The 23,320-nt window shown below is 35.7% G+C and overlaps 1 protein-coding gene and 1 non-coding gene across 2 annotated transcripts in view; one reads left to right on the top strand and one right to left on the bottom strand.

Annotated features, from left to right (window-relative positions):
* ABI3BP (ABI family member 3 binding protein) overlaps positions 1–23,320 on the top strand; it is a 230,799-nt gene that overhangs the window by 127,069 nt on the left and 80,410 nt on the right. Inside the window, exons 15-28 of the mRNA XM_058661811.1 lie at positions 5,559–5,624; positions 6,647–6,721; positions 7,256–7,330; positions 8,316–8,390; positions 9,247–9,321; positions 10,162–10,236; positions 14,429–14,470; positions 15,232–15,279; positions 16,224–16,304; positions 16,724–16,771; positions 18,318–18,392; positions 19,062–19,109; positions 20,430–20,489; positions 21,307–21,396. Coding sequence (XP_058517794.1) covers positions 5,559–5,624; positions 6,647–6,721; positions 7,256–7,330; positions 8,316–8,390; positions 9,247–9,321; positions 10,162–10,236; positions 14,429–14,470; positions 15,232–15,279; positions 16,224–16,304; positions 16,724–16,771; positions 18,318–18,392; positions 19,062–19,109; positions 20,430–20,489; positions 21,307–21,396 — 933 coding nt within the window. The remainder of the gene's footprint in view (positions 1–5,558; positions 5,625–6,646; positions 6,722–7,255; positions 7,331–8,315; positions 8,391–9,246; positions 9,322–10,161; positions 10,237–14,428; positions 14,471–15,231; positions 15,280–16,223; positions 16,305–16,723; positions 16,772–18,317; positions 18,393–19,061; positions 19,110–20,429; positions 20,490–21,306; positions 21,397–23,320) is intronic.
* On the bottom strand, positions 22,480–22,585 carry LOC118758956 (U6 spliceosomal RNA). The gene has a single exon (XR_004995899.1). It is a non-coding gene; the product is annotated as a U6 spliceosomal RNA (small nuclear RNA).

Raw genomic sequence — 23,320 nt, 5'->3', positions numbered from 1 at the left:
TGCAAGGAGAAATCTTTATTGCTGGTCTTTAAAACAATTTCTCTAACTTTTAATTATTTCCTTTGAACAAATAATGTATCTGTTAATGGCATTATTATAATAAGATTAACACATATTGTCTTGCTGCCTTAATATGGTGCCATCTATAAGTAGTATCAATTTCCTTTGTCCAAAAAATAGCAGAACACACTTGTATGTAGTTGAATCGGTTTCAACTTACTTAATTATTACCACAATGGAATACAGAGACTATGGGAAACTGGGAATCCCTTAGAAAATATCAGAATGAACACACTGTAGGATTTTGTCTTGCAGTAGGTGCTTGTAGCAAGGGTCCAATGAAGTAAAGTTTTTCTCTATATCTGACAAAGTCAGAAAATAGAAATAATTCCATGATTGAATATCTTCATAATTCTTAACAAAAAGGCAAGATAAACAGTTTGATTGATTTGAAAAAATAGCAGTTACTCATATTAGAATCTGAGGAGTGTGATATTTGTGGTCTAGGTAGTGTTCATGTTTTTGCTTGTGTTCCATATGATTACACAATGGTCTTGTTATTTCTTGATCCATTGTAATCAGAGTGATCTCACATTCTGTTAGATCATTGCTATTCACCTGGAAAACACCACAGCCCACGTGTGGGTATCAGGCCAATTGTTGGATGTTCTCTTGATCAACACATTAACATTATTTATTATCGCCTTTTGTAAAATTCTGTGATGTTCACTTGATTTGTGTTCCATATTTATATTTTGTATCAAAGGAGAAAAAAGTTTTATCAAAAAGGTTTCTCTACCATTTTTAAATATAAAAGACCATATGGAAATTCTAACTTGCGTGCTGAATACTGAAATGCTTGAGTCATTTCAGTAATATTTGGCAACTGTGAAAGAGAATATTTGGGGTTTGGAATATATCGGGAAATCTGAGCTGTGTTGTCATCAAATACATCCTCACCCACTCTCAGTCTGTTTGCTCTCAACTGCTTACTCTTATCTTTCATTAGTTCTGTATTTTGTGATTCATTTTTGGAATTGCATTTTGCATTAAACCTTCCGAAAAGAATGTTTAAGTAGGGTTGATTGATTTTCATTGCCTTGGCAAATCTAATTTTCCATAAAACACATAAAGGAATAAAACTATTGCTCTGTAATTACATACAACAATTATTTATACATTTTAAACTAAAAAGAAGTTGGCCATAATTTAGAAATACTTTAAGTGCTTGTGACAGTCTTTCAAGAAAAAAATTAGTCTAAAAATGCAAAAAAAATTGCTCTTACACTCTTTTGGAAGGTAGCCAGTTAAATATAATCTTGATATACTTACAGATGAATTCTAGAAAGGCTCCTAAAACCTTAAACCTCATGTGAGTTGTGCAATTGTTTACATGAACACTTCTTGGGGGAACATTTTTCCACTGGACTCCTACAGTTCATGTGTGCATGGCAGCTTTCTTCTAATGGATTCAAGGGGCTTTGTATGTACCATCATACTGAGCCTTCAAAGTTCTTTCTGTTTGAATAGCTAAGTGGGAGCTTTATATCTGAACATGTAGAAGAGCAAAACCTAGACTTGTAAATTGCTTTTCTGATTTTCTGCTCAATAAGTCATACCAAGTCAAAATATATGAAATGATAATGCTTTGAAAATTTGGGATAGCTTTCACAGCAGAATTGGATATTTTTATGGGGATCATGTACTAGTCAGTTGTATCAGAAGCATTAAATGACACTAAGTGTCTGGCCAGGCCCTGAAGCTTGTTTACATTATGAATATGGTAGCTAATTTGTGAAGTAAGAGGTAAAACAAAGCTGTAATAAACTTAAGTGTACAAATAACTCTCTTGCATGCTGATTTACTTTTATTTGGGTAAATTCTCAGGAGTGAGATGGCTGAGGCATATGGTACATCTCTTTTCAGATCTCTAAAGAATTTCCATTCTGTCTTCCATAATGGTTGTACTGGTTTGCATTCCTTCCAAAGGTGAATTAGGGTACCTTTTCCTCCACATCCTCTTAAGTTAGTATTTATCACTAGTTTTCAGATTATCCTACTTGGAGTGAAAGGAAACCTCATTGTGGTTTTTATCTGCAATTCCCTGATGGCAAGTGAATTTCCATTCTTCCATGGGCTATATTGGCCATTTGTATTTTTGAAAAGCTGAAACTATCCAGCTGAAGAGCTCATTATTTGTTTATTATGAGTATCTTACAGATAAATGGCATTGGTGACCTACCACCTCTCTACCTTAACGAAATTTAAGAATTTATGCAGAATTAATTAATTAATTAGTTAATTAAAGATTTGTGCAGAGAGGCCGGCACAATGGCTGAACTAGTTAATCCTCTGCCTGTAAGCACTGACATCCCATAGAGGTGCCGATTCATGTCCCAGTTGTTTCACTTCCCACCCAACTCCCTGCTTGTAGCTTGGGGAAGCAGCAGAGTATGCCCCAATGCCTTGGGAAACACAGCCCACGTGGGAGATCCAGAGGAGGCTCCTGACTACTGGCTCCTGGCTTTAGGTCAGCTCAGTTCTTGTTGTGACCATTTGGGGTGTAAACCGGTGGTTGGAATATCTTTCTCTCTGTAAATCTGTCTTTCCAATTAAAAAAACTTGTGAGAAAGGAAATTCTGTCACATGGTTATTGATTTACAGAGTTTGGTTAAAATCAAATAATAAATTTTTAATCATTTCAAATGCTTTTTATGCCACCACACTTTTCTAAGATGTATCAATGCATATTTGTTGTGAAATTTGTATCTAATTAGTTTTTCAAAGTAGAAAATGGAAACTAGCAAAATTCCATTAACAAGTGATTTTTAGAAAGTTGCATAATTAAAGATTGTGCAGGTTATATTACATTTTTCTTTGAAATAACTAAATGCAAAATTTAGTTATGACTGTAAGTTATATTTTACAAAAGCAATGAATTGTTTTTCATAATCTTGTGTTTGAACTGCTTATTTTCACTTTCAGTGCTGTATTGTCTGTACAATTTTTGGCCCTGTGTATATTTCAGGAATATAAGACCAAACATACTGTTTGCTGTCAAATAACTATAGTGCTTCAGCCACTAAAGTCGACATAAATGAGGAGACATGTTTGCATCTAAATAGTGATAAATGATATAATGCAGACGATCTGACAAAAATGACCACTGACTCTTTGTTGTTTTTCAATGTTATGGCTGGAGGAGGCTTTTAGAAGCCAGGCCTAACCATTTTATGAATTGCACTCTGGTATAAACATGATATGAATACAAAGGTTTTATGAGGAAGTCATGGGTGGTCAGCCTTTGGAGAACTTAGGTTTTAGCCTTGCCTTCTGTTATCTGAGTTAAAAGATTTGTGTAACTTATGAATCAAGTGAGATAGTGATGAGTTTCTGAAATTGCTCAAACAATGTGAAATTTTGAGGGATATTTGTATGTGTTAAACCCTCTTCCTAACTCTCAATAATTATGGAAACATATACCAAAATAGAAAAATACGTTATCCTAATCATTTTTCAAAGAAAAATTTGTCAAAAATATGCTAGTAGGAGATCTGATAATTGGGGATGTCCAGACATGAGCCACCATTGTTCAGGGAATGATGGAAGGAAGGCTTATCTTCTCCATAAATGTTTTGCGGGAATAACTTGAGAGAAATTGGCAGTCTCGCATGGAAGGGGATTGTAATTATAGAAAATAAGTGAACAGATACAATCTGTTGGAACAAAAACTGCGAACTGTAGGGAAATTCGCCCAGTGTCACCAGATGGAAATTTGATAGTTACGATAACCTAGAGCAGTCATGGAATTTTTCAAAGGTGAGAATGTAAATGAGAAACAAACTGTTAGTCCCTAAGTCCTCACCTAGTAGAAGAGAATTAAATACAAGTTGGTAAATTTTCCTTATTCAGTATAATAGGTAGAATTGGCTTGCTACATGCATGGCTTGGAATTGGCTTAAAGCACATTCATGGTCCTTAAAAGTTTATTTTTACCTTTTTCTTCAAAGTTGCAGCTAGACTGAATAAAATGTTTGATGATAATATAAGACACATTCTCAGAATGTGTGTGTACATTCCTTTTGTTTTTGAAGATTTTATAAAGCTGGAGATTTCTCTTTGCAAGTTTAATTCTTCCCTTTTTAAAAGATTCATTTATTTTTATTGGAAAGGCAGATTTTACAAAGAGAAAAAATAGTAAGAAAGATTTTTCATCTTCTGGTTCATCCCCCAAGTAGCCACAATGGCCAGAGCTGAGCTAATCCAAAGCCAGGAGCCAGGAGTTTATTCCAGGTCTCTCATGTGGATGCAGGGTCCAAAGGCTTTGGATCATCCTTGACTGCTTTCCCAGGCCACAATCAGGGAGCCAGAAGGGAAGTGGAGCAGGCAGGACACAAACCAGCACCCATATGAGATCCTGGTGCATGAAAAATGAGAACTTTAGCCACTGAGCCGTTGTGCTGGTCCCCCTAACTCTTGAATATATGATGCAATATGTATATTCTCTCTGTTTTCAGTGAATGTTACATGAAATAAGTTTCTTATAGCTTCACCCAGCATTGTTCAGATCATTTAATTGCACTGAATTATAATTAACCTCAGTAAGTAAAAATTCCTGTGAATGCCCTCATATTTTTTTTCTGTGCAGCCATTGAATAAGCAAGGGAAATCTTATCTACCTTTTATGAGCTCATGTTTTCCTTGGACCTTTCATTATCATGATGGTTAACTGTACTTAACAGAACATATTTATGCTGATTATTGGTTGCAAGATAAACTTTTACATGAATATGGAAACTGTTCAAGAATTGAAATCATTCCATCTCTGTTAATACTTATCCTACTTTGTTTTGCATGGAATATAAATTGATACCAAAAGGCACTTGATTCCATACCGAAGCATAAGGAAGAAAGCTGCTTCTATGTAAAACAGAAGGGAAGATGTCAGAAGAGTCCACTTCTTACTCATATAGTCTCTAGATGTGCTGATGGGTAGAAAACACTCTGCAACTTCATTTTTGTTTCCTACAGATTGGGGAGAACATCACATTTTCCCCATCCCATAGGGAAAAATGCCTTAACTCTTTCATTTATTATGAACATTAATAGGTCAAATAGCCCACTTTATGAGAAAGTACTGTGCAAAATGTAAAGTACCATCCAAACTTATACTTTCTTAAGATATGTGATAGGACTGAGCAATGGACTTTGTGTAGATTGCCTCCATGTGACTGCTGTTTTCTTCTTTAGAAACCTATCCCCAAGTGGTTGATTAACTTTATTTCTAGAACCTCTTTGAAACTCTGATTTGGAGCTGGCGCACTTTTTTTGTAAATATGTGATTCTGTGTTCACATCACCCCAGAGGCCAGTACTAAGGCTTGCTTTATAAAACCCTGCCATTTAGGGACAAACGAAAAGCAAGTTCAAGCGACAAGGCTGGTACAGCTCAGTGACTGGCACCTACATAAACTGTGTGTTAACATTAAGCTATGTCATGAACTCTTTCCAAATTGATTACAATTAACATCTCTCTTCTTTTACCTTTTTTTTTTAAAGCAACTTATGATGTTTTCTCAAGTTCTACTTCTTCAGACGAGCTTGAAATAGCAGAGCTCCACACAGGTATACCTAGCTTCTCAATTCTGTCTTTGGGTCCAGGTGTTTTTTAGTTGTAGAGCAAGAAAGGACTCTATTCAAACTTCACAGGGAAGTTTATAGCCTTCTATGTCAGGAGAAGCGTTCTATTCACATCTTCCAGTGAGTAAGTGATAACACAAAAGGAAAATGCAGAAAGATTAAATTGTCACAAAGGGAATGTGATGTAATGGCCTATCATTTCGTTTGCTCAGAATCATTCTAAAATTTTTTTTGAGTTTTACTGTTTATTTTTTTAAATGTCAGGTAAATGAGATGATTTGGGATTGCTTCTCCAACAGGGACATTTAATAACATATAGGACTATTTTGATAGTCACAGAGCAGCTGCTCCTGGATGGAGCTCAGGAATACTGCTAAAATCTTATTGGGCAGAGGGCAGCCATAAATAGCCAAAGATTTGGAGTGATAAATTCTCTGGTACAATCACATTGTTTTGTCAATAGATGTTCACATCTAATTTTTGCCATCTACTGGCTGACCTTATGGAGTTAAATTCAACATACTAATTCCTTCTAGCCAATGCTTTTAAACACCTGCTAAAATAAGCACTATAAATGGTCAGAGTAAAACTAATCTCTGTCAGGCATAGGAATGTATCTGAAATTTTTTGCATGTGTGATTTTATCTCAATGTCACTTGTATCATGATAGAAAAATACAGGTAAATAATTGTAAACAGAAAATAAAACAGAATAGCAAGGTGAATTTAGTTCAAAATCATGAAACCAAATGGAAGAAAGGAAGAAAATCAGGAGGTGAGATGAATATATGAAAGACTATTTTATCATACTGTTTAATGTTTAAACTGTATTTATTTTCAAAAAAGCTGGTCTTAAGCTCCTAATGAATCCCTAGTTTAAAAATGATCAGTGATCCCTCAAGTATTCTTGATATTTTTCTTCATATGAGGCATAATTTATTGCTCTTGAACTTGTGTTTTATTCCTGGGACCTTCTGCTTTTATAAATGTTGACATTTATTCCAACAGCAACAAGTGATCCTATTCTGGATTCTGTCCCACCTAAAACTTCTAGAACTCTTGAACAGCCAAGGGCAACACTGGGTAATGTTTTTAACAGAAAACTCATTCTTTCTCATTTAAGAAAAATCCATGTGAGTGCATTTCTTCCAAATGACCACTTCATCCCATCACATCTAATTATATACTTCTTTCCTGTTTCTGAATGTACATGCTTGTATTCTTACTGCAGAGATTTTGAGTTCAATTTGAGGCTCATTTTTATTTTGAATTTAGCAAATGATATATTTTCCAGCCTTAAAGTTGTGAACATCTTTGAAACTGCATGGATCTTCATCACTCATGTCATCTCATTTCATGTGTTTGTGGCATGATTCACTTCCCATGCATTGAGATTGCCTGGAGTCAAGTACTGAACACTGAACATTCTAACCTTGTGCCTGCTTTAATCATCACTTCATTCTCCGTCTCTTAAGACTATCTGCCTTTCATCCTTCATTCTTCATCATGATCTTGAGGCATGTGTTTTTTATCATCTAAAAGCATGCTAAAATTCTTAAAGTTCTTCATTTTAACTAGAGATAATATTTGGTGGGGTTGGGATGTTTGTTCTTTCAGCTCCAAGTGAAACACCGTTTGTTCCTCAAAAACTGGGGATCTTTACCAGTCCTGAAAGACAACCTACAACATCTGGTAACTAATGGCATTGTGTAGTTGTGTGCTTCGAAAGAATTGGTAAAATGACAAGAAAGGATCAGTCATATTGTTCTCCTCTGAATATCTTCAGTACATAATGTTTTCCTTCTTTCCCTACTATGAGGTGCTTCAAAGAACTGAGTTTTCAATTATATTTAGCCTTATAAGAATCCTCAGAAAACTTCCATAATCCTGGGATCTATACATTTTAAGGAATTGTTTTTCCTATATTTTTTCTAGCTGTGCCAACTGGAAATCAGCATAACTACAGATAACTTTTTAAAAAATTATTAGTCATCTGTTGCCATCTATGTGGTCCTCTTTTATCTAAAACCTTTTTTTAAAAAATTATTTTATTTTTGAAAGGAAGAGTTGCAGAGAGACATGGGGGTAAGGGCGGATAAAGACAGACAAAGACATGGGAAGTTCACTGCCCATACAGCCACAGTGGTGGGCTGGGCCAGACCAGAGCAGGCCAAAGCCAAGAGCCTAGAATTCCAGGTCTCTCATGTGAGTGACAGAAGCCCAACTGGGCTGCCTTCTGCTTTCCAAGATACATTATAACCAGCTCCCCTAGCAGATGCCAGCAGTGCAGACAGCAGCCCAAAACACTACACCATAATGCCAGCCCCAATATCTATTTTGAACCGTTAAATTCTAAAATTTCCACAAGTTCTAAATCCTAAATTTATTTGTGCTTCTCCAGTACCATCCAGTGTTGTCTGGGTTGTCTGTACCTTATGTTTTGAAATACCTCAGTACTCACATTCCAGTTCATTTAATTGAACAATAAGTCTTTAATTCCTTGGAACCCAGTTGTACTTATGTCTACTGTGTATAACCATGGTACTAGCCATTCTAGTAATACAAGGAAAATGAAAGCAATTCTTGTCATCAAAGTGTTTACAAACTTATATAGACACCATTCAGTTTATTTCAGAAAAATCATTTATCAAAGTTGCATTACATATTTTTCTTCTAGCTCCTTCAAAAACTACATCTATACCTTCTACACCTAAGCGACGCCCCACACCCAAAACACCAAGAACCAAAACTGGTAAATGAATATCTCTTTGACTTCTTCAGAATATCCCAAATAGATAACATCAATCTCCTCATAAAAAATTTAATAAATAGATTAGTTTCTTTATAAAATTTGAAGTAAACTAAAATTAATAATGCAATATATCAAAATTAAGTGTCTGCAATCAAATTCAACTAAAATGTAATATCTAGGTGGATAATGGAATAAATCTATAAACAATCCCTACCATCAAGGGATTAGATTGAGATATATAATGTGATGCAAATGCCATGTATTTGTTACCTTTTATGTCTATATTTAAGTGACCTTTAAGCTGGTAGTCTTGTTTGAGTGCCTGCCATGTAATCAGCTCTGCACTAGCTCAGTGACTGAGATTCAGCCGGCAATATTCCAGTTTTCAAACTACTCATGATCTCATGAAGATAGGACAAAACCAGGACAGTACAACAGAAAATTATGAAACATATCTGAATACATGTTTGTGTAGAAGCTCCAAGAAGGAGTTGAAGAGGAAGACTCAATATGTATATAGAATGTGGACAGGGGAAAGAGAACAGCATGTAATGCACCGTAGAGTTCAGTGCATTGGTAGTTCATCAACCTATTGGTGTTATTCTTCATTGTTAGTTGATATGCTTGGAATCATGCCCAGTCAAGTAGGGTTTGCTTATTCCATTGTGATATAAATATTATTTTGCATGATGCATACTATAATGACAGCTTAAAAATTCCCACGTCTTTTACTCCTTGTACACTTTGCTAACATTTCTAAATATGATAGGATTCTAAAAAGGTCATTCCATTTCTTTTTGACTGATATATTTTTATTATCTCTAGGATCTCTTAATTTTTGTTTCCCTTTCACCAGAAAGAACCACCACAAGTCTTGGAACAATTACATCTAAAATTGCTAAAAGGCCTGAACCTACACGAACCACACTGGGTAAAAATGAGATGTCCTTAGTTAACATCTTGTTTCATTTCATTGTGGAAATTCTAGTCCCCAGCTTTTATGTAATGAGTCAAAAGATTTTTTAAATGGCTCATTTGGACAGAGTTGAATGTCACAAGGAATACACTCACTGCATGAATGTCATGACTGAATTGATAGCCTTATAGTTGGTAGATCTGTACTCAGTCACACATCATTCTGTGCCAAGGAAAGTTGTTCTACCACTTTGGAACACTACTTCTTCCTTGTCTTCTGTTTGGCCATTATAAAAGTTCAGTCCTATATATAGTTTTCCATTTTTTTGAAAAAGGGCTTTAAGTTCAACTTCGGACTGCATTTGTAAAAATGTTTTATTATGATGTTCCTTATAACCCTTAAGTAGTTTTTCTGTATGATTCAGATAATGACATTATGTTTATCTGACTACTGCTTTTCAAGCATTTTTCACTACATAGGGACTTGGCTGTGACTGAGAAATATGAAAGACTGGTGCAAAATAATTAACTGATTTTTTTAACTCATAGCATAAAATCATTCCCTTTACTTTGTATGATTATAACTAATTAGGGGCACTACAAATTTTGTTAGGCTGAATCTTTCCTTGATATATTTTTAAAATTAGGTTAAAAATTTATCACACTATTTCTGTTAAATGCTTCTCACCAGCTAAAGTATCAAATATTATTTTAATGGAATATTTTTAAAATCTTCCACTATGACACATCCATCCACTGAATGTATAGCTTATTTTTGGATTTTTCTCCTGTAGTTTTAGGCTCTAAAATGCTTACAAATTGATTTGTTGATGATTTTGTTTCCTTATTTTTCCAGCTCCCAGTAAAACCCTGTTAATTTCATTGAAACCTAAAATACCTGTCAGCCCAGAAGTGATATACACCAGACCTGGTAATTACCCTGAACCTCTTATTATAAAATTAGAGTTCAACAGTTATCATATGCAACTTTTTGAAGCAAGAACTTCTGATATTTGTATTCGTTTCAGACATTTTTTCTCATGAAAAGTTCAAAACTGCAATGAAATGATCTTATCCTAGCCAGCCACTGTGATGCTGTCCTAGTGTTGCTCTGAGCTATGTGAAGGATCTTTATATTTGTGAACATCACAGAGAAAGCACAGAAATGTAGCCATGAAGATGATTAAGGATTCCCTTGTCTGACATTAGGAAGTAGTTCCCAATATCAAAACTGACTGGAATTCTGCACAATGAGTAATAATCTTTCAGCTGGAAAAAGATGACTTTCCTTCCTCTAAGGATTTCATTGTTTGGGGCTTTCTCAATTCTCAGCTGCAAGACCACATAAGGACTCTATTTTCCTAAAGTTCCAAGGCTTTCCAGTTAGGACTGTTTTTTTACTTTTATTTACTTATGTTTATTTATATATATATGAAATGCAGAGACAGAAAAAGAAATTAAAAGTCCCCATCCACTCATTCTTTCTCCATGTTCCAGGACAGGACCAGATGGAAGCAAGAACCAAGAATCTAGGTCTCCCACCTGGGTGACAGAAACTCAAGCACTTGAATGGCAATTGTTACCTAGCAGAGTGTCTTTATAAGCAGGAGGTTGGAATTAGGCATATAGCCAGGGCTTAAACCCAGTCTCTCCAATATAGAATGCAGGTATCACTGTTATTATCTTAGCTACTAGACAAACTGGGGTGATTTCTGAGCACTGACCTCTTAGCACTTAACCTCTCTGATCTTAATGGTGTTTGGCTCAATATTTTTTTTAAAAAAAAAAAAACTCTTTTGCAAGAAAGGGTTATTCTGTAAACATAACTAAAAACACAGTTGCCTACAGGAGGATTCTAGGACATATGGCATGATCAATCTTTGTACTTTATATGAAACATTTAGGACAATCTTCACTGCTCATTTGTAGTACTGACTGGGAAGCTTTGTCATTCCTTGTTGTCTATGCCATCTATATTATAAACCCTTAGCTCTAAAAAGGTTTCTCACTGTAATGACTTTGAACTTGCATTTCCGTTAATGGCTTATTTACACAATAGAATTATGGAAAGCAAGAGATTTTCTGCTTAAGCAGGAATAATTTGTATTTAGAATGAAATGGGTAAAGAAGATTGTCACTGCAAAGAAAAACATTTCTCATAGCTTTCTTTAAAGAAACCATGAGATTTCCAGCTATAGGTGGAAGATTCAAGGAAATTTGGAAATTAAGGATTAGGCGAAGAAAGAATTAGCACTGACCAAAGGTATGGACTCCAAGTCAGAGAAATGGAATGAAAAATTTCCCTTGCAGATATAGCTTAGAGAAAGCAATGAGACTGAACTAGGAAATAAAAAAGAAAGACAGAAAAAAGAGAAAAGAAACCTAGCAACTTAAATCAGTGAAATTGACAGTAACATGAAAGAAAGGTTTATTGTGCATTTGTTTAAAAATCATGTTTATAAGGCTTTAAAATGAGGTAACACCCATTATATTCAGGCTGCTTTTTGAAAAGAAAACTATTGCCAAGCAGATAAGGAAGTATTACTAGATGTTTCAGTCACTGCATTTGAATAAATATTTCTATAAAGTAATTATTTGTTTTGCAAGATAAAATTTGGAAGCAGCAAGAGTTCACAAATTCTGTTTACAGTTAACATATGAGAAGTCACATTATTAATTTCACTAACTTCCAACAAGAGTTTTGAGAGGAAATTTCATTAACACAAGTAAGGGTAAGAGGGTTTGGGTTTGTTCTTATTCCGATGTGTTTGAATAAGGAGACTTAATTTGACATGTCCTTTTGAATTTTGAAATGGAAAGCATAATTTAGCAGCTAATGTACTTATATTCCTTTGATTTCCAAAGTATCCAATCACTCTGAGAATGTCCACCCTGCTTCCCCTAACAGTGACTTTGCTGGTGATTCAAGGCCACACTGAGTAACAATTGGATCTCTGCAAACCTTTCCTTGGTTTTAGCTTTTTAAGTTTCGTTGTATTTATTTTTTATTTCATAGGGAAGACCTCCTTTAGAGATCTACTGAGGGTTTCCGTATCTAGCCAAGGTTCAGAGGAGCAAATAAACCACCAAAAGTTCCTCTACTTGAGTCATCCCTGACCACTCCCACACTCTCCTCACACTCTCCTGTTTTTCCATTTCACTTTCCACACAGATTGCTTTTCCTCTGATTTTCCCTGGTGGTTAAGTTAATGAGTAAAAATCCACATAGGTTTGGATTTGTTTTGTAAGTACCATCCAGTACATTGCTAAAAAGCCACAGTCACTTGCCATGCCCTAACTTGTCTACCTCATGCAGTAAGAATTATTTCCCTCATGGTTTAGTCTTCAATGTGGCAATGACATTAGGCCCTCAATGAAGCTTTTAATGAACTGAAAAAGGGAAGGGCCAGCAATTACTGACGTTTGTTTCACAGAGCTCTCTTAGCCTAGTGGATGGAACTGCATGCTGTGGTCCTAACGAGACTATGAATGAATTACCTAGGAATGATTTTTGTCTTTATGCTGAGCTGAGTGACTTAGTCATTTGTAGGCTACCCGGTTTTGTTATGGGACATTTTATGCATTTATATCTAACCCCTGAACTTTGTCAAATAGGGAACATTTCTCAAAATCAAATCTCTTTTTTTATACCTTTGAAGACAACTTTGACGTATTGAAAACATCACAACACAAAAAATGCAGAAGTGCATTTTTATTTTCGCTATTCTTTCGGTGTTTTTATGTATTGATGTTTATTTTCCCTTTTTCCTATAGAATCTAAGCCACTCAGACATAGATTCCTGTTTCTGTGTCTTTTATGTGCTCTCTCATACACATACGCCCACATGCACACACTTGCACACACACAGTTTTTCTGTGCTGAATATACTTCATTTTAACATACCATTACTTGTTTACCATGCATCTGTCATAATCTTGAAGAGTTCTTGAAAAATCAGATTTGGAGTTTTTTTTCCCATTACTGCCTTTGAATTATGTTCTTTCATACCTAGTTCTTGCTCTTCTGTATTCCCAGAAATACAATATTTGGGGGATCACAGACAAGCTAGAAAATGATGGTGAATCTAGATAACACTGGATACTGTTTGATGCACTGCTTTCAGAATAAGTGAAAATTCTCTCTCTGTATTGTTGTATTATCTTCTGTTTCTAAAACTCATTTAATTGCTATACAGAAACCAATTGCTATTGTGGTTTCCTTTTCAGTCCCAATTGCATTTCTCAAAAGCAGCCACATTTTCTAGTTAAGGAAATCTTGATAATTGCAATTGTTAAAAAAATACATCCATATTAGAATGGTTTAAATTCTGTTAATATGAACAAGGAAAAATGTCAAAGAACTTTCACCTTCTGTTTAACAAAGTTTTTTTACTTCCTTTTTAAAAAAATTATTTTACTCTGTAAAATAATGAAACCATATTAAAAGAAATCTATTCTTTTTAAAAGGCAAAATAGATATTGTAACTAAACTGTGCTTAACATGAAGGATAATTTGTTCATGGCTAATTTGAGTGAAAATTAGAGGATTTACCTGAATATTTAAATAATATTGAATTCAGAATTTTATGAAATCTGAGACTACTTTTGGGCTCTGACTTACTAATAAAAATGGATTAAGTTTCCTATGAAAACACCTACCAATAGATGATAATAAATATGGAGAATACCATGTATAGTCTCTTTTGGACCCTAGGTTTTATTCTTACCTTTAATGTCTGGTCCAGCCAGCTGGAGATCATTTGATCTAACAGAGCAGGAACAGAAAGGGTGGGTCTATTACATCTTTCATTTCCTAGAGTGTACCTGGCTGTACTGCAAGAAGCAAAATGGCATGTGCCAGGGTACTAGGTACCCTAAGTTCCCTTCCCATTAGATTTCTGTGACCACCAGGGGAGATCCGCAGCCAATAAGAGAATTCTCGATGCTTTTATTGTGATTTGTAGGGAGATACTGTCCTGTTTGATCCTCATTCTCAAGTCAGGTGAACCCAGTCCTTCAGTAACAAGAATATGTGTTATGGTAAAAAAAAAAAAAAAAAGTAAATGTCTAGATTGAATGGTGCTCCTCCACACTGCTTTTGATGTGACTTGCTTTCCTTACAGCCCTGGAACCTCAGACTGTGCCACCATCACAGGCAACCATAGGTAATCTACTTCTAATGAGGGAAAAAGAGTAATCTTTCCTTAACACTAATGTTCAAAATAGCTTCGGCCTTTTTTTATGCTTCTTGATTGTCCTTTCTTCCAGTCGTTTGCAAAAACAGACATGATGTGCCTGAACAGAGGCATGAAGGCGGCCATGCATTCATACTGATTAGACTCATTATTTGTGTACCCACCTTTTATTTGAGGATTTTGTCCTTAGCTTGTTCTGACCTGTGTATTTCCTGTGGTAAATCCTGGCTTTCCTGCTACAAATCTGTGTTTTCAGTCTTAGAGGTGTTTTCTTTCATTGAATACTCTTACTGCTTGCAGATTTTTTTTAAAGCCCTCTGATCTTATAAATCTAAATACCTTCATGTGTCACTCATAAAAAAAGAGAAACCAACCCCAATTATTGTAGCGTCTTTTTCTTCAAAAGGACGAAAAAATGTGTTCTTAACCAGTTACCCATATTTTCCTTTATACCATGAACTGCTGGTTGCTTACTACATTTGTATCTTCCAAATAGAATTATGCATAAATTTTATTTTCCACTTCTCTTCCCACACTTAACTGACCACATTTTGTTCACTTTGTCTAAAAATACAGGAATTTATTTAAATAGAAAACATATATTTTATGTGTACAAAAGTTTCATATTTGCTTTTGCTCAACCTGGAAATTTAAAAGAAGATGTACTTGATAATTAAGTAGAATTTCGTATTTTTCCTTTTGATTTTGATTTCTTCTTGATAAATTTTCAGTCTTAGGACCTGGAACCCCGGGAACCAAGCCTTCAAGAACCACATTAGGTATTCCCCCATGTTTCCTCATTTCGTGTTGTCTATTGACAGGTTCACGTTGTGGATTAACACATGAGTATTCATTTGTGGATATGTACTGTTCTTCCAAGTGAAAAAATGCATAAACCTTATTATATAGCTTATAAATGTATCTCATGTTTAATGTTTTGTTTTCATCTCCTTGAAAAGAACAACAGGCAGGAGGTGGTTTGAGAAAAATCATAGGGACAGAGACAGAATTTCCCTCCAGTGCTTCATTCTCCAATGCCCATAGCAGCCAGATCAGAAGGCAGAAACCATAATCCCATTTGTTTCTCCCAAGTGGGTTGCAGGGCCCAAGTACTTAGGTCATTATCTGCAGCTTCTAGAATGCATTGACAGGAAATTAGATCTGAAGCAGAGGAGCCCAGACTCAAACTGGCACTTTGGAGTGTGGTGTTGGGATGCCAAGCTGCGGTTTAATGGGTTGCATTATATTACCCACCTCCAAAATATCATTTATAAGAAATTACCTCCCTGGAAATAATTTCTGTATGTAAAGTCTTTCTTCGTGTATTGATGATTTGTGAGTTTTTGTTTTAATGCTAATTGAGAAACTTCTCTTCACATGTTAGATTAACTAAGTTTTTATTTTAATCCCTGGGTTGCTTCTGAGAAGCAATATTTCTCATATTCTTCTTATATAAATGCCAACAAGCTGTACAAATCTTTAGGGATTCTACATCAAAAGGAAATAATAAGGAGATTTCTAGGACCACTTATCAATCTTTGATCCAAGATATACAAGGCCTCATTCAGCTGAGTAAATGATAGGGAGTTGCAAAACAGAAGGACATGTGTGGGCAGTGTGCCACAGGGTCCTTGTGTGCTTGTATGCTTGTATGGTATGTGCCATCTTGGTAGTATTTATAGAGCCACCTTCTTGTATTAACTAGTTAATTTTCTTTCTTCAGCTCCACCCAAGACCAAAAGACCAGGTCGTCGTCCCCGCCCTAAAACTACACCTAGTCCAGATGTGCCCAAGTCCAAACCTGGTAAATGTGATATTCAGTGTTCCGATTAACACAGAAATAGAAATGAAGCTCCTGATGTACATAAGTTCTCAGCTTTTGAATGCAGAATAGTGTTTGCTATGTTTGAGCACCAATTCTCACCTGCCCTTATCTTCTATACTCATATATGCATAATTTGTAGATAACATTCATATTTTTATTTGAAGCTAGTTATACACGTTATAAAGTTGACTCATGAAGCTGATTATTAATGAAAGAGACCGAAAAATTTTACGTGGGACACATATTCACAACAGATGTTATATGGGAGGGCAAGTAGGGAAAAGCACATTGAGAAAAAGCACACAGTGGAGGCAGAGCGTCCTAGCTGAACGCCTGTTTCCTTTCTCAAGGTGCCACTTCGTGACATAATGAGCATTTTTGGTGTTTTGTTTCTGTAGCTTTGCAACCAGCCACAGTGCAGTCGGAGCTCTGGGTGCCCTCGATCGGTAATCTACCTCTTCAGCTGCCCTCATGAGTTGCCATTTTTGCTTTTCTTACTTTCCACTGCAGGCATGATGCATTGTGCCCACCTCATCACAATTTCATCCCATGCTTCCCTTCATGTTTCTAGAAGAATCTGGTGTTCTCCTTGAGGGAAGGTCTGTGGTCCTGGACACAACTTCCTGGTTCTGTGTTGCTCTGTGTCGTTCTATCCCATGAGCCCTGATGTTGAGAAAGACTTGCACTCTTCCTCAGCAAGGACTTCTGTATTCATACTGGGCTGAACAAAGGTAGCCTGTTTCCAGCACCATGGTTATCATTTCATTGCTTTACTCATTCAACTTGTAAGATTGTCTCCCCCCCTACTTTAAAGCTCTGCATGAAGTCATGGCTCCTTCATATTCTCTCATTCTTTGAAAAATGTGTTTGAATGTGTTTCGATAACAGGAAGGTATTCTCAGTCTAAATTCTAAGCCATTGTGTTAATAAGTTGAGAGCATTAAGAAACCTGAGATGGTTTTTTTTTTAGTACCAACACTGTTTATCATTGTTTATAATTTCTCCAAAATTTACTTTCAGTCTGTCATTACTTTTCTTTGGAGAATTCTAGCAATCAGTATTTTTTCATGGAATATTATTTTTCATGTGTAATTTCAAGTGTTGATGGATTATTTCCCAGGTCTCCTCCTAAGCAATTTTCAAATTTCTACCTTGTTGGTTTTGTACTGAAGAAAATCAGTCAATCAAGGAAATAGAATTGATATACCTTTTCCTTTTGGAAATCATAAAGAACTTTAAAGAGTTTTCATTATTTTTACTCAGACATATTTTGAGCATTTCCTTTTTTTTTTTTTTTTTTTTGAGGATTTTCCTCTCAGGAAACACTGATACAGGTGTTATCATTAAAATGAACAATGTTTCCACCCTTCTCCCATCCTTAGGAGTTTTTTCTTTTTAAGATATATTTCTGTTGGAAAGGCAGATTTACAAAGAAGAGGAGTGAGAGAAAAAAGAATCTTCTATTTGCTGGTTCACTCCCCAGGTGGCTCCAACTGCCCCAATCCAAGGTCGGGAACCAGGAGCTTGCTTCAGGTCTCCCACACGGGTGCAGGGTCCCAAGGCTTTGAACCATCCTCTGCTGCTTTCCAAGGCCATAAGCAGGGAGCTGGATGGGAAGTGGAACAGTCAGGATGTGAAACAGCACCCAAAGTGAATTTTAGCACTTGGAGGTGCAGGGTTAGCTAATTAAGCCATTGTGCCAGGCCCTGGAATTCATTTTATGTATTTATTGAAATTACATAGTTTTTTTTATCAACATGCACACTCTTGAATTGAGTCACAGCATGGCCATTATGCTAATTTTAATACCATTTTCTTCACTCTCAGAACCATCTGAGAGAATTGAAACCACATGCAGTGCAGGTCAAATGTACCTCAGAGCCAGCACTACTTTCAGTGCCTCTCTCTGAAACTAGGAAAACTGTGCATAATTAGTGTTATCACATTCACAGCTCAGTGGTGGCACTAATGAAAGCACCCTCTTTTCTTCAGATTCAAAACCACCAAAGCAGTTACTTCCTAAACCCACAGCCGCATCAGAACCAGGCATGCTACCAACTAAATCTGGTAAATGTAAATTCCAGTGCTTTATATTAACACACTGTTTTCTTTGAAAATGTTGCTGACAATGTTTAAACCTGCCATATTGTGTAAAACACACAATTCCAAATACATGATCTTGTTCATTACTTCCCCATAGTAGCCACCTGATACTGTTAGAAATATGTAGGAAATTAGTAAATTGTACACCCAGTTGTCTGACAGACTTGCTTTTCCTGTTGCGTTTTTGGCCATTGTTTGCTGAATTAATAACAAATAGAAACCCGGTTTTCCTGTATCTAGAGCAGTCTTGATCCTAGTAACTGCCATTGTAGAGTATGCTCAGGAAGGTAACCCTGACGCAGGTACACCCTTTATAGACATAACTAAAAGGACCAGTAATCGAGATGTGACTTTCTCTAAAATATCCTATTGGCATTTAAAACAAAAACTAAGTGACATATATTTTCTCCCCTATAAGAAGCCACCTCTGTAGCATTCTGAAAATTCACTGTTTTGCTATTGAAATCTCCTCTTAGGATTGTAACTATAATAAAACTCTAATTTTCTAACTGATTGTGTAGTGAACCTAGCAACAAGGCAGTTTATTAACTAAGAATAAACCAGGTTCCATATTCACATCAGTGATACTCAGATATTTGCCTTTATTGTTTTCGTCTGTGTTTTGTGATGCAGTCTTTGAGCCTGTTACATTTGAGACTGACGCTGCCTCGGTAACCATAGGTAACAACACCTTTGCTTTGTCAGTGTTTCTCTCAGCTGTCCCTTTCATCTCCTCTTTCATTTCCTGTATTCTCTTCTGTACATGGTTGCCATTCAATGGGTTTTTGCATTCGTGTATTCAGCAGGGGACTTTTCAATATCAATATATCTTTTTGTATCTGTGTTGCTTAATATACTGCATATTGTTCTTTCCTTGATTGTCTTCAAACATTCCAAATGCTGACAGCTCAATGCTGTCTTAAGTCACAAGTGCTTAGTCCATGCATCCTATAGAGATTTTTGAGAACTCTGTGTCTATATGTGTATAGTTTACACATTTAGGTGAGGACAAGCTCGTAGGGCATTGTCCTTACTATGTTTTTAAGGCATTTACTAAGATACATAATTGTCTCTGAATCTCTAAGAGAAGCCATTTATTCCTTGATTGAATTTTGTATCCTGAATTTATGTAAATCTGTGAACGAAATTAGTAAATTAAAATATTTGATATTACTCTTCATTATTTGCAGTAGTTTAAATGTGATATCTAAACATCTGATCACAAAAGCCCTTAAAGCATTTGTGGAGAGACAAATGAACTTAAAGTACCATCTGCATTGGTGCTTATGCCTTATGCAAAGTGTTCCTTATGCGTGTATGACTCATGCAAAAGCACACAGGAGAGATGGACAAAACAAGGACAACAGGGTAAAAATGAAATCTGAAACTGATTTCACACAAAGCCAGGGAATTCCTACTTTGTTTGAAATTTCATGTCACAAATTGTCAATAGAAAGGTCAAGTTGCAGTTGAATGGCATTCAATCAAGGAATAAATGATGCAACATTACGTTGATTATGAAGATTAGACACAAACTTACCTTTGCAACAGTGTCCCAGAACTCTAATAAACAAATTGATAGAAAACATTTTTTTCTAATTCTGACAGCCCCCATACTCAAAACAAATTAAAAATGGCAGTGTGTATTTTTTAAATACTAACAAAAGCTTTCATAATAATTTTCAGAGTAATTTGAAATTATCTAATTTGAAATTATCTGTCAGACAAATAGATTTTCTTGGATCCAGATTTCCAATACAGTTATGCTTAGATAAACACAGCAAATATCTTTCATTGGCTTTCTAGGGACATACAGTGTACAGAGTATGTCTGTTTTGTGAGATATGTGGATACAAGGTTGTGACAAGTTATTGGAAAATAAATACTATTTCTCCAGGATTAGAAAAATGTCCCAACATTCTAGGATCAAGATTATCAATTTTAAGATAAATTCCTTTTTTCTGTGTTTCTTATTCTCCATTGTTTATTGCTTTCGATCAGTTTCTATTACGGACATTGAACCTGTCACTCTGAGAACTAAGGCGCCAATGACAACATTAGGTAATAAACTGATGTCTTTAAGCACATTTTCTGCTCAGTTGTCTGGTTTACTCCATCACTGTCTCAGTTAAGGATGTTTTTCATAAGATTCTTATCATCCTCTTGACATTCATTTGCAATGTATTGAAGGTGATTTCAAACAAGCTACAGGGTCATGATGTGTGCATCCAGAATAGAGCATCTATTTCCCATACTGTCCCACTGTGTTAACATTGCACAGAACCTGTCATTCAGCCAAGTAGTGCTGTTTGTTAAAGCTGAAGTTCAGAGACAGTTTGGAGTGCCTGCCGATACTCTTCCATTACAATTCCGTAAGCATTGGCATTCTGTTGTCTTAAGGGACAGAAAGGCATTTTTCTGGTCTACCAGTGGTTTTAGGAAATGAGATGTATGTGTTTATTCTGATGACTTTCAGTGGTATGATGCCTAAGCCAAGCAGTGTCTAAGTATAATCTCCAAAAAGCAGGTGAACCTTTAAGTACCCAGAATGTAATATTGATGTGTTCATGTCTCACTTTGCTTGGGTCTAGGCCCTCTAAAAACCTGATCCCCATAATTTGTGGATTAAGTTTTTAGAATATTTGTTAAAGATTATTAAAGTAATGCTATACATTCTGCCTTTCTCAGAGTTGTCAGTAGACCAAGAAAAATTCTTCACATTTAGATGCCCAGAATCAAATTCCAAAATAAAAAGCAAATTTCTCAAGATTCAAGTAAATTTATGAAGATATTGGAACATCTGTAGTCATGTGTAGGTTTTTGGCATCATTTAGTTTCTGCAGTCATGAGGCTATAATAACTAGTTTCCTTTCTTTAGCTCCAAAAACATCACAGCGAGCAAGAACACGCCGTCCACGTCCCAAACATAAAACTACTCCAAGCCCAGTGATACCTCAGACTAAATCAGGTAATTAGTATTGGCTCCTGACCAGTGTAGAACCCTTTTGATGCAGTATTGGGTTTTAGTTTCATGTGCCTCCCATAATCCTATAAGCCTGAACGCATGAAGGGCCACATCACAGAAAGCAGCTGCTCCTAACCCAGTGCCCTGGTTGACGCCTCGGACTTCCTTTGCTGCCCTGTTGGCATAAAGACTTCTTCAGCCCTGGGGGTTTTCTTCTCTAATTTTCAGTTCCACTTTTCTCTTTGGTTTTGACTCAACAAAAAATTATCTCATTAGCATATTTAGTTCAACTGGTGACATTTTATTAGCTGTCACATTAGCATCCATGTATAATGTTTTAGCAATAACAAATGACTGGCTTAATTGAAAGAATATTCTTATGGTTGGCTATTCATAGGTACTTATTAAATGTAGATAAAGGCAGATACTGTTTTATCTGTTAAGCATATAATTAATTCTTAGAGAAGAATGTAGTCTGTGGGCAGGTAGCTACAGTGTGGACCTTGAAACTTATGCAGTGCTACTATTTGCTGGTGGGATGAGCAGAGGTCATATCAACAAAGGCATTACAGTGCCAATGTGTGGGTAACAGCAGAAGAAGAGGAGTTAGAAGGGCAGTCTCATTTTGAGAAAAGCAAGTGTTCATGTGGCTAAACAGAGAGGCTGCTTTGGGATGAATTCTCAAAGAGACCCTTAAGTGCCTGACTTCATTGGTGAGATCTGAGCCAATTGGCTGCAGCATTCTCTTATCCTCCGTGGCAAGGCCTTTTCTGATCCGATAACAGAGAAATGTATTAACAAGTTCCATGAACAGATGATCTGTATATCTAATTCATTGTATGCCTTTGTTTGGAAAAATGTCCTGGTAATATTCCAAAATACACTCTCAACAAAAAAGAACATTCTTTTAGTTATTCATCACTATATGTACTTAGACATATCAACAGTTGAATCTGTTGTGACTTTTGGAGCTTTGTTGTCCAATACAGCATTATAAATTATACTTTCACATTCCTTTCTCATGATTGTTAAATATGTTGTTAGACACCTAAATTTCTAAGTAAGACTTTCTATTATCAGAAAATAAAAAGACAAGTGAAACTCATAAATTGTGCATCACCTTTGGACAGGGGTCATGCTAATCTTTTCTGTATCATTCCAATTTTAGTCTATGTACTGCAGAAGCAAGCACAAAACTTGTAATTAACTGTGTGGAAATGCTAAGGATACAGTCATATCCTAAGAGCAAATCCATGTGTGCCCACTTGAGAATTTTAGAGTTTTGGCTTTTTTGGTTGTAAAATCATAACTATACAAGTTTATTTTTAAAGGAACTTTATGGCTTTTCTACTGTGTTTGACAATTTTCTTTAAATTGCTTTTGATTTTTTTGCCAAGATTATGGAACTATCACTCCTGAAACATCTTTAGATAATGACCCTTCATGTCCCTAAGCAAGTACATTTTCTTATTCATTGTTAGGTTTAGTTATGGTGCTGCCATCCTTGCCATACTCTACTTTAGTATTCATGATAAAATATTGAAGACTTTCTTTTCAATAAGAAAAGCACATGAGTTTAATTCAAGATAGCACTCTGCTCCATGTTCCAGCTTGGAACTGGATCATGTCAGTCTAAGTCTTTCTGATCAGTGAGCCAAGATCCAAATATTTATTATTCACCATTTGGACCACTTACTTAGACCATTGCATTATTGATGATGACACCATATTTTGAAGCATTTTACTTTCTGCATTTAAACTTCTGCACTGTTTTTTTCTTTATGATGTTTCAGTGAATTTTCTAGGCTGCTTCTGGCAAATTAGGAATTGGAAAATTTGCCCAAGACCAATCAACTTAAAACACATGTGACTACTGGAGGCTTGATTTTAATGTCTCAAACACCCTTCTAGTTCAGCAGTGAGTTGT

Source organism: Ochotona princeps, chromosome 3 (genome assembly GCF_030435755.1).
Source record: "Ochotona princeps isolate mOchPri1 chromosome 3, mOchPri1.hap1, whole genome shotgun sequence".
Lineage (NCBI taxonomy): Eukaryota > Metazoa > Chordata > Mammalia > Lagomorpha > Ochotonidae > Ochotona > Ochotona princeps.
The sequence above is the reverse complement of the archived record's forward strand: the minus strand, read 5'-3'. Positions and strand labels throughout refer to the sequence as shown.